Raw genomic sequence first — 12581 nt, 5'->3', positions numbered from 1 at the left:
TTGCCTAGGGAAAAACTGAGCTGTTCCAATATGTAATGTCGAAAGAAAGAAGGTAGTATTTACTGCCATTAGATGACTAGGTTCAGATGTTAATGTAGAACAGTTATTAAGGAGGCTAATTTTTTTTTTTTTGCTGGAAAAGAGATCTAGTGTTAATAGCTAGATGTTTAATGAAGGATAAATGAAAAATGTTAGAAGTTTCTTAGGATCGTAGTATGCACTGATGGAAGGCACAATGGAAGTAACAGAAAAATCAGGGTAAAATAATGATGAAATCCAACAAAGGGGATAGTTAGGGTTCAGCCTGGGGAGAGCGTGGAATGGTTTTTTTGTGCAAGGCACCATGTTAGGAACTTGATATAAGCTATGCTGTAAGGTAGATACTACTTTGTTGATGGGTGAGGAAAACTTGCCCCAGGCTACGGAGCTATAATAAAGTGTCCCTTCTTGGACCGCAGTCCTGTTTGACAGGAGTTTTTGATCCTCCTGCTGTCTTCCCATCATGAAATGCAGTGGCTGCCCAGGTGCAGACTGACCACCAGCATCATTGTGGTCTGGAAAATAGAAGGAAAGATTCTCAGGCCCCGCCTCAGACCGACTGAGTCACTGAAGCTGGCAGCAGGATGCGGCTGTCTGTGTTTTCACAAGCCCTCCATGGGATCAGATGCAAGCTCAGGTTTGACACACTGATTTAGTGAAACAAAACTACAGATGGAGCATAGCATAGTGCACGGTACAGAGAAGCTCTCAGATGTGGCTAGACGCGGTATGTGGTATCAGGGTAGTCTAGAAGGGTTGTGGAATGAAGTGTGATAAACCTCAGGGCCAGAGGAGGCCACCTTTTAGGGCAAAAATGAATCCATGTACTAGGTTAGCCCCGATAGGAATCCAGACACACAGTAGTTTGAGCTTTCTTTGTTACAGTTTTCCTCCACCCTTCAGTATAGGTAGTGAGGAAGTGGTACCTAGAGAGCTGAGGCTGGGTGCCCACTGGGCTTTGCCAACCAGGTTTATATTGGGCTTGATGTTAAGTAAAATTGGAACTAATAATATTATTTTATCCTTTTCTTTTGTGTTTATTTTAAATTTTATTCCCCCTTAATTTCACAAATGTCCTACCATGTTTTCCCCAAAATAAGACCTAACCGGAAAATAAGCCCTAGCATGATTTTTAAGGATGACATCCCCTGAACATAAGCCATAATGTGTCTTTTGGAGCCAACCTTAATATAAGACTTGGTCTTATTTTCAGGGAAACACGGTAGTATATACCATGATTTCGGGAACTCCTGGCTTTGTTTTGATGAAACAAAGATGGAAGGCGTGTATTAGGGCAAGGGGGCTACTTCCTGCTCCCTCACAGCCAGGTGTGTCAACGCGCACATTTGAGAGCCAGCTGCCAAGGCCAAAGCCAATGTGACAAGCATGGCTCCAAGTCCCCCTGCTTAGTTGTGCTTAGCCAGTGTCTCACACTGATGAATTACTGTTAAGCTTTTGAGGGTGATGGATGAGGTAAAGAAGATGATATTTGACTTGACGCTCTCTGTGTTTCCCTGAATGACCGACCCATTTTGGTTCAGTGGGAAAATTTCTTAAGGGCTGGTCGAGAGTCACTGAGCTCCCAGGGCTTTCAGAGTTCATCATACAGATTTCCTTCCAGATTGAAAAGTGAGATGGAAACTTTCTTCATTTTCTTTTAATCTGAACAAGTAGAAATAAAATATGAAAAATACTTTTTGTGTCCCCCCCATTATACTCTACTTTTGAAATGGTGAAATGAGGAATGCCATTTCATAGGGTGGATAACACTGAAGAATTATGACCTGACCTAGGGATCAAGTTGTTTTCTTTCTAGTATCATGATTTAGTGAAACGTTTACAGAGTGGTTACTATGTAATACTATGCGAATTGCTGATGACTTCCAGTTTTTGTGATACTGTTATTTGAATTTTGTTCAGGGATGAAATGTTGATTTCATTTATAGGTCCTTGGTCAAGGAGAAGAGTGGAGAGGTGGTGATGGAATTAATAGTATTGGAGGGGGCCAAAAAGTCAGATTAATGAAAGAAGTTATGGAACAGTATGCCAGTCAAGAGGATCTGGTTGTCTTGTTTACTGAATGGTAAGAGAAATAACCTGTGGATTTTTCAGTCTCTATTAAATTATTTTTTAAGAGTTGAAATCCATATGTGCAGATTGTATATTCAATCATTTTATTCACAAGGAATTATTGTTTTAAAAAGTAAATTTTACTTATAATTATAAAACCATGGTCTGTCATAGGTATGTAATATGATCAAATTTGATGAGTTGCCAGAAACATCAGTGAGAAAATGAACTAACGTTTTTGTGAAATTCATGTTTTAATCTTGATTTAGAGATGAAATAAAGGTCAGGCTGAGTTTTTCTATAGAGAGTAACTCACAGGATTCTGGTCCACCAGGAGGAAATAGATCATGTAAAGTTGTCAGTGAGAAGGAAGAAAGCCTGTGTTTATTAAGAAAAACCTTTCCAATGTGTAAATCTCTTTGTTTACTACTTTACTTTACTCCTACTTAATTTTGAGTGTCCACTGTCTTTCTTTACCTTCTTCTTACATGTTTTTAATAATGTCAAGTTGTCATGAATCGTTTGTTGTTGGCACCTTATTCCATTTTTCTCTACCATTTTTTATCTTTATGGTTTGGTCATTGATTACTCATTTGAAATCCCCTTGCATTTTCCCCTCTAACTTAGGAAAGTTTATTTATATCTCTCCCTCAATATGAAAATCCCAAATCATAAATTATTTTAGATGAAAGTAAGACTAATGCTTTTTATGCAAAAGTGTAAATAACAAAGTGAGAAATTTTGAAATGAAAATAGACAGAATGAATTCCTCGTGTCATCAACACTTAAAAGTTTTGAAAGGATCCATGTACCTGCGGCTTTAGAATTTCCCTAATATCTCCTAGGGAAAGAAAATTAAGTTCTGCTTATAGTTATTTATTCTTGCAACATGATATGTGGTATAGCTGGTATTAACTTGTGTATCGGGAATTTTTCTACAGAATCTATTATTCGTTTATTCTTGGAAAAAAAGTAGGAGGTTATAACTGTTTGGATTAGATATTGAGTATGTTTTGGTTTAAAATTACTGTGGATTTCAAACAGCTATTTTGGTCATCTTGAACTTGCCACATGTATATTTCGATTTTGACCTTGAGGCAGAGTCTCCTTGTATAATTTAACACATATAACCCAGTAACGGATTTAGATTTTCAAGCCTCTTTTTGCATTTCAGGAAGAACTCGTTTTGCTCTACCTTAACTCTCCTATCCCATTCCCTCTCCTGCCACCCTCATCTAAGAGTTAGCCTTGGAAGAAACTGGTTTAATAAGGAGCCAGTTTGTTTCTAATGAGGAAAGAGACTCTGTGACATATCTGAAGACTGACTGAAATTGCATTTGTTTATTTAGATGATATTTTAAGACCGAGCTTGATAAAAAAGATGACAATAAAATTTTTTAAAATTAATTTTGTTTTTAATTGGGGAATATTGGGGAACGGTGTTTTCCCAGGACCCATCAGCTCCAAGTCAAGTCATTTTTTTTTTTTTTTTCCCAATCTTGTTGTGGAGTGCGCAGCTCACTGGCCCATGTGGGAATCGAAGCAGTGACCTTGGTATTATGAGCGCTGTGCTCTAACCAGTGAGCCAACTGGCCGCCTGACAATAACATTTTAATGGAAGGCATGTGTGTGCCTGATGCTATTAGTGTTTGGAATAGATCAGTGAACCAAACAGAAAAAAATTCTGACATCTTCCTCTGTGAGAACAGCCAGCTAACTGAAAACATGCAGGTGCATCTCAGCCAAGCCATGGTCTAAGAAGAATCATTAACATTTTCTTCATCATCACTTACCTAGTCTGTCTTGGATGATAACCTACGGATTATCATAACCTACGGATGATGAGAAAGTAAACAAGGAAAAGAGGGATGGAAAATTGGTGCCACTTTAGAGCTTTTTTCCCCTTTTATTTATTTTTTTAAGCAACACCTTTAAAAAAATATTGTATACAGAGTGATCAGTGCAATTGATGATTATGGAGAAACGAATTAGGCTGTTTGTAAATTGCTTGAAATAGGATACCATTCTATAACAAAATTGCCAGTCTCTTAACTACACTTACATCTGGTGGAGGCTAGAATTCAGAATGTATTAATTTTAATAAACAAATTCCTATTACATGATTTTTTTTGAGGACAATTCAACTGTAATCATTAGCTGTTTGGAAGCATGGGTCACTACTATATGAAAAAAATACAAAGATTTATATACTTAAAGGTTTATTCCTATAAACTTATATCTGTGCTGAGTACAGTAAAATATAAACCAGCAGAGTTCAGATCCTAAAATAATCATGTGATGGAATCCTTTTGGCGATCAGATAAATGCCTAATAAAAACTTTGGTTATTTGTTTTATTCTTTTTCTTTTAGACATAAGAAAATTCTTCAAAAGAAAAGTAGTTAGAAATAAAGTTGGTGCAACTATTTGAGTGTGAATTTGGACTGAGCAGACCTTTATATTTTTTGGCGGCACTAAATATTAACGCCATTAATCAGAATGCTGATATGCTTCATTTTGAAACACTCCCAGTATATGAAATATTTGAAAGACATACTCGGTGGTGGTTATTGGCCTCACCAAAAGGAGGATTTCCTGTATGAGAATATCTACCCAAGGATTTATTTAGATTATTTATAGAAACTCCTGATTCATTTAAATATTTGTTTAAAGGCGATTAACTGTATGACTTTGAAGTAAGATAAAGGAATTGACTTTGTAATGTATAGGCTCTTGCTACCTAATGATAACAGTAAGGAAAACAACTTAAAAGACTGGAATGGTAGTCAATGTTATAATACAAAAGTTAATGTAGAATTAAAATGAATATAAAATAAAGCCATTAGTATAGCAGTTTTCTAGGTGGCTCTGGTCTGGGAGATTGATCCAAAATAAATAAACACTGGCTGAAAATTGAGGGGTAGTCTTAGTCACACAAATCTTTGCTATTAGCCTATATGCCTTATCACCTTGATTGTATATTGCTAGCTTCTGTTCACTAATTGAATAATAATTTCTTACATATTTCAGACAGGGAAGCTAGGGGCTGTAACTAATTTACATATCATTAGGGTAAATAGCAAAGAATCAGTAAATATTAGGTAATAGTAAATTGCATTAAAAGAGGGAGAAACATCTTTCAAGAGGGAGAAATAAGGTGGATGCTTTGAAACTTTTTAAAGATTGTTTTTCTTTTTTCATTTGGAGAAATAGAATAACTACTGAAGGCAGGAAAACATCCAAATTTTCTAAATCTCAAAGATTGAGATTATTAAAAGATTGAATTTAGATTAGAAACTATGAAAATGATGCTGTTGGTTCTAATCTGTCATGTGTCAGCCAATGTTTGTTTCTTTTGGTTGCTAATTAAATATTATTTTGTGGAAAAAGTGAGATCAGTGAGCGGATTTTTCACTTTACATTCAAGATACAAGTCTGGAGCACAAACTGTGATCCAGACATTAAACTTAACACTACAGAAAAAGAGACAAACACATATCATACACTCAAGGAATTCTCATATTATACTAATTCTGCAACCAAACTGAAGAAATCTAATTTGGAAGAAAAAATGTATGTCTTTGAAAAATTTGAATGTTGACATAATCTCCTTAGAATCATGTTCTTTCAGAAAATTGTGAGAGATTGCTTTATTGGAACAATTTGCTAATTGTGGAAATACTTTTGTGATTTTGTTACTGTCATAAGTATATTTATGACAATTATACAGGTGACCAAATCCTGTCTTATTTTTTTTCTAGGAAATTAACATTTTATGACACATAATTCAGATAACATACCCAGGATACGTGCATTTTATATTGTCTTACATAGTTTATACAGGACACAGAGTAAAAATTTTCTGAAAGCAAAGCATTTCAAGTATGGTGGCTCTAATTTTAACAAACTATGGCAGATTTATTTGATGGACTCCTCCATCCTGGCAGTGATGACAATTTAAGTGTGCAGACACAAAGAACGTAGTCATTAGCGATGGACAACATTTCATTATATGAGGATGAAGGAAAGCCAAAACACATCAAAGTTCTGTTTCTATACTGCTTTTTTCCTTTTTCCTTTTTTTTTGAAGGAAAGATTGAGTCATTAGCTGTCACTTAAATATATCGCACTGCCTTCTGGCTTATCCAGAATAGTGAAATATCTTTAGAAATTATATAGGAAATAAGTGACTTTTATTTTTTCAGATTGTTCAAATGTTGTTGTTAATATTTACTGAGTATATTAGTTGGAATGTTGGAATGAGGAAGAAACAGATTATATGCGAAAGAAGCATTGGGTGTTTATGTATATCTATATTGGTATATGTTACTCTTGCATGACATTAATTTGCCTGTTCTATGTGTGTGTGTGTGTGTGGATACATATACATATACACACGTATGTACGTGTGTGTATATATATATTTTTTTTTTTGTTTGTTTGTTTGTTTTTGTTTTTCCAAAACCAGATAATTTACTCCTTGAATTTAGTTTGTTTGAGTAAACATGTACTAAATATCTGTTTTAAGTGCAAAATACGGTGCTAGCTGTTGTGGCCAGATGGGGTCTGACTGGTGGGGGTACAGAAACCTTGCCCTCTGGATACAGTTTTCTATCATAGCTTTCTATATGTTGTATCTGGCATTGTCTAGCTACATAATAATAAATTCTAGGGATTAAAAATAAAGGATTTTTTTTTAATTCATTGACTCAGTGAATACTTGTGCACAAAATATGTGTCAGATTTTAAAGTACTAGTGTTGCAGATATTAAATGTAACTCTCGTTTTAAAACTAAAGGGAGATTTTCATTAGTTAAAGATTTATTTTTAATTTTTATTTATTTTTTTTCTTGGGGACGTATGTGTTTTTCCAGGACCCAACAGCTCCATGTCAAGTCTTTTTTTTTTTTTCAATCTAGTGGTAGGTGGCACAGCTCAGCTCTAAGTCAAGTCATTGTTTTCAATCTAGTTGTGGAGGGCGCAGCTCACTGGTCCAAGTGGGAATTGAACTGGCGACCCTGATGTTATAGGCACTGCACTCTAACTACTGAGCAAACCAGCCGCCCCAAGTTAACCATTTATTAACCATTTATGTAAAAAATAATGAGACTGATCCAGAAACAGCCAGTGATGATGATTCATGGCCCCACAAGTAGCTAGCCATGTGAGCATTTTGATGTCTTCCCACCATTCACTCCGTAGCTGCCCTCTCTGCAGGTGTCACTCCAGCCGTAGGCCACTCTCAAAAAATAGTCTGGAGAAAATAACCCTCCAGGTAGGCCTTTCCTCACTGACTCCTACCTCTACCCAGCCCCAGTAAGAGTTCTCTGCTCAGGAAACAAAATTATATTCCATTTGAAGGAAAATCCTCCCAGGAATATTTCATTTTTAATGTAAGTACCTACTTTATACAAGCTAATTCCTTACCCTTCCTCCAAAATTCCTCCAATAAATTTTAATCATTTTCACTATGATTTTATTGCAATTTATTCTGCAAGTTCAACTGGGTGGACATTTTCAACTGTTTTTTCTTTTGCTGGGAGCATTTAGGGGAGGTTCCATAGTATTGGTTTATGGTATTAATTAGCTATGGAAATATGTACATGTATTTAAGGTGAAGATATGATTAAAGATATGTTGCTACTTGTGTGCTTCAATTTCATCAGACTTTAACTTTTAAACAGTAGCCTCTAATAATTTGGATAATTATAGCTTTGGGCTTAAGTTTATAGCGTTGATGATGAGGAAAGTGTTAGAATGGGGAGGAACAAATAAAAGGGATTAGGGAACTCTTGTTGTCTCTTTTTGGATACCCAGTAGCTTTTGCTTCTTGTGGAGACTTGGGATGATTCAGTCATTCTTTATTCATTCATTTGTTCAACCAGTATTTATTGACAATCTTCCAAGTACAAAGTAGAGGAATACACACATGAATGGAGACGTGGATCTGGCGTCTGAAAGAAGAACACACAGTCTGGTACAAGACAGGCACTACCAGCATGATGAAAGCAAAAAATAAAATGTTCCATGAAAGGGGAGAGGAAAAGAGCTGTGGGAGTTAAGAGGAAGGAAATGATCTTTTCGATTTATAGTAATGAAGTGGAGGTTTGAAGAGGAGGTGACATTGAAATGGGCCTTGCGGGGGAATAGTTTGGACCTGACTAGGAAATGCCATGCCAAGCAGAGGAAACACCATGAGTAAAGACATGGATGACAGATCAAAAAATTTAGTTTGGCTTCAGAACAGGCTATTTAATGGAAAGTTATTAATGTCAGGCTGAGTCATTCAGACTATTTATTTTATAGGCCAGGGTAGGTAAACTGTTGTCCAGCCCACTGCCTGGTTTGTGTATAGTTTTATAGGAACACAGTCATGCCCATTTGTTTATGTAATGCCTATGGCTGCTTTTGCACCACGACAACAGGGCTGAGTCATTGTGACAGAGACCATGTGGCTCTCAAAGCTTAAATATTTCTGTAAAAGGCTAGATAGTAAATATTTGTTAACTCCTGCTTTAGACCATATTTGAGAACCATTGATCTGGTCTGGGGACTGGCACAAAATGGTTTTCAGGAGAGGGTCAGTCTTCATTAGAAGTGGAGAGGGGATGAGTAATATGGAGGCTTGTAGGGTCTTTGCATTAATCTAGTCCACTGTCTTTTAGTGGGAGTGGAGAGGAATCGAATGCTAAATAGATTAAGTAAAAAATTTGATGAGTGAAGGTAGGAGGTAAGGTTGAATGAAAGATTTTCAGTTTGGGTGACGGTGTGGTTGACGGTGCCCCAGAAATGGGGAACACAGAGGAAAATTGTTGTAGGAGTTTCATTTATGTCTTAGGAGACAGAACACTGACAAACGTGGTCCAGGACTCGATATGACCTCATAAGGTGAAACCTTATGGTTTTGGCAGGACCCAGGAAAATTTATCACAGTAAACCATGGAACGGTTTATTTTATTTTCATATTTAAATGGACTGAATTCCTATGAGAGTTATTTTTGTGAACTTTTTACATTAAAAAAACAAACAAAACTTGACTGTCATGCAGGGGACCCTGCTCGCTGCGCCAGTTGTCACGCAGGGCGGCCTGTGAGGTCTCTGGTCCCACTCCCCACACAAGAACGCAGGATATGGCGAGGCCAAAAAGGAACACCCATGGAGCCATAGGTAGGGAAGTCATACCACTGTGGTCTCACTGGCGGCTGGGTTTACACGACGTGCGACCTGCTGTCCGCTTTGCTGCCAACCGACCGACTCTCCTCCACTCTCCTCCAGTCTCCTCCTCTCTCCTCCTCTCTCCTCCTCTCTCCTCCTCTCTCCTCCTCTCTCCTTCTCTCTCCTCGACTTCCCTCCGTAACCGCGGCAGTTATATCAGTGGCCAATGGCTCAATGGTTACAGCTGACGGCCAACCAGCCACAGCTGATGGCCATCTACTACCTGAGCCAGCACCTTTCCACATGAGGCCGAGAGCCTGGAAACTGCTTTCTGGGGCTCTGTCCCCACATTGACTATTTGGGGTTTTTGTGGCCAAAGGAATTTTACGTAGAAATACTTTGTTTCCTTTTGAAAAGTTTTAAGTCAGTTCAAAGAGATTTTCTAAAATAGTTACCTGTAAACACAGAAATAACACATGCCACTGGAATAAAATGGGAATGTTTCAGCAACCTTACGTTTTTTTTAAGAAATCAAATTCTCATTTGAATTATGTGAAGATAATTTTTGCCTTCACAATTTGCTTTGAAATAATTGCGTTCTGTTGTAAGGGTAATGCATGCTTATAAAATACTCAATTATAAAAGTAAAAGTTGCCACAACTTAAAAAAAGTCCTCTTTTTTAAGCTATTGACTTCTGTTAATAGTTTGAGGTACACTATGCAGATATTGTATCCTTTGCTAGGGTTTTAAAGACAGAAAACATTTACTTTCCAATTGTGCATTCATAACTTTGAATACATGATGCTACCTGCAAAATTTCTGAGTCACTTTGGCCCAAGTCTCCAGTCATATGATTCTGACATAGTAAGTGCTTTTCCATCTCCAGACAAGACATTGGGGTTAGTTACTCTTCAACTTGTCTGACAGCATCAGATTCAGAAGGTATGGTTTGTTTGCCTTGCTTCTCATGGCTCAGTTACCCATAAAATTGGTCTTATTCCCTAACCTTTAATATAAAAATAAATTATAACAACTAATAGTCTTCAGGGAAATATCCTTGTTAGAAAAGATAGGATTATTTTATGAGGCAGAATTTGAAAGTGATCATACTGAGGAAATCAGCTGCACTTATAAGAAAAACAGAAACTTGATATATTTATATAAATTACTTTGTGACATCAGATTAATTCAGTTTTTTTTTATATAAACAGGCAGGGAAAAGTTGGTTTCAGTCAGATCAAATTTATTCTGTTTTAAAATTTATCTTAAAACATGTGTATCTGCCTAAAAATAAAATTATTTTAAACTACAGATTGATGTAAACGTAAAGGGGACTTTTCCTCCTTCCTCTCCCCCTTACTTCAATCTCTTTCTTCTAGTAACAATAATATTAATTTTTGTTAACTTTATTAATTGTTTTAGTGTACCATGTATTGTTATCAATTTTTATTTTTATTTACAATAACTTGATGAGTTATAGATGCTACTTTCTCCTCCATTTTATACATAAAGAAAATGAAGCATAAAGACTTTAAGTAACTAACTTGTCTAAGGTTACTTAGATGGCAAGTGGCAGAGCTGGGGTTAGCAACCCAACTGGCAGACTTCACGTGGTATGCCCTGAGTCACTTTATGATTTTGTTATTAGTAGTATTAACAGTTTCTTGCCTATTGATCCTGGAATAAAGAAAAAACTATGTACCAAAATATGTATAATTTTGAATTATTAGTTTTCTTTAATTGAAATAAAAATAGATGACAGCATTTAAATCCTCTAGGACAATTTAAAAAGAAAAGAAATAGTCTCTCTCCAATCCCGACCCTATTTTTACTATTTACGACGAAATTAGTAGGCATAATTTAGTTGCACATTAACAACATTTGAATCTTCATTTGTTCGTTTGTTTTTTCTCAAGATTCAGAAGTAGACTATATGGTGAGGGTATATGAGTCAATTATGTTTTACTTGTAAGGTCTGTTTCACCACAAAGGAGAAAGGGAGAGAGAGAGGAAGCAGAGGGCCGGCCAAAGCACAGGACCTGGAGATGACAGACTGTCCACTCACATTTCATTGGACAGACTTTGTCATGTGGCCATATCTAGCTTCACAGTAGTCTTTGGCAAGATGGCCATGTGCTCATTTAACACGGGAGATTCTGTTATGAAAATAAAGGCATGGGAATGTATATGGGTTGGGGGTGGGGTCAGTCAGCATCTCTGCCACAAGTATAAACTTACACTGTTCTTGCTAAAGTAATTAAACAATTTCATTGGGTTCCTGCTTTTATAGAGATGAGCAATAGTATATTTTATTTTGATAAAATAATTCATATAGGGAAAGTTAGTAAATGTTGCCTGATGCATTACTACTGTCCTTGCGTATGTAATAAGCCACTCGAGAGCAGGTCTGGCTGAGAACGTCAGGTGGCGCAGCCTCCTTACTCTCCCGTCCAGGTGGTGCAGCAGTGCATCCCAACTTCTGACTGGAGGAAGACCTGGTGCTGGTTGCAGGAGCATTGGTGTGCTCTTACTGTTTCTTACCTGGGATTAAGTCATTAAATCATCGTTTTTGGAAACTTGTGGCCTTGAAGTGTTCTGATATAAATAATAATAATAATAATAATAATAATGATGATGATGCAAAAGAATCTGTGGTTGTAGCAAGAATAGAGAACACATTGCAGAGTGGAAACACACGGTATTAGGTAGTGGCTTTTATATTTCATATTTTGTTAAGTCATTGTGATTCTGTGAATAGACTATGAGGAATAAAGTCTCCGGAAAACCATAGACATTAAATCATGGTGTCAATTTTTACATTTTTTTTTCAAATTTATTGAGCTTTAAAAAGGTGCTTGTCTGTACACTTTATTTTAGGATTACAGGCTAACTAGTGATTAAAATATAAATTTAATGTATAAATAGTGATGACATTTAGTAGTTGGACACGTTTTTTCAATATAAGGAAATTTTCAGAAATAATGGATGGGTATAAATTAAACTAAACATTAGGCAGTTACAGTGGTAGCTTCTGTAAATGATTGTATCTATATTAAGTTAGACAGCAAGTCACTGACTTTTTAACATTTAACATTTAATACTGTGTTAGATTTTGGAGAATAAGTGATTATTAAAAAAATATTAAGACTAATACTAAAAAAAAAGCTGTCTTGTATTTGCCAATATAATGCAAACACTAATAATTTAATACAATCCATATAATTTAAGCTGAGGGAAAATTGTTTGGTGTAGTCTACAGATAGTTGGTATTAATATTGTGTTGGATTCTAAATTCTGATTTTTATTAGAAACTGTTG

General features: G+C 36.1%; 1 protein-coding gene across 2 annotated transcripts in view; it reads left to right on the top strand.

The window, feature by feature from the left end:
- PLOD2 (procollagen-lysine,2-oxoglutarate 5-dioxygenase 2) overlaps nucleotides 1-12581 on the top strand; it is a 90942-nt gene that overhangs the window by 40526 nt on the left and 37835 nt on the right. For both annotated transcript variants that reach the window (XM_033087358.1, XM_033087368.1), the window contains exon 3: nucleotides 1986-2122. In XM_033087358.1, coding sequence (XP_032943249.1) covers nucleotides 1986-2122 — 137 coding nt within the window. The remainder of the gene's footprint in view (nucleotides 1-1985; nucleotides 2123-12581) is intronic.

The sequence above is a fragment of the Rhinolophus ferrumequinum genome, chromosome 2, assembly GCF_004115265.2.
Source record: "Rhinolophus ferrumequinum isolate MPI-CBG mRhiFer1 chromosome 2, mRhiFer1_v1.p, whole genome shotgun sequence".
Lineage (NCBI taxonomy): Eukaryota > Metazoa > Chordata > Mammalia > Chiroptera > Rhinolophidae > Rhinolophus > Rhinolophus ferrumequinum.
Note: the sequence above shows the minus strand (reverse complement) of the source record. Positions and strands in the feature narration are given on the sequence as shown.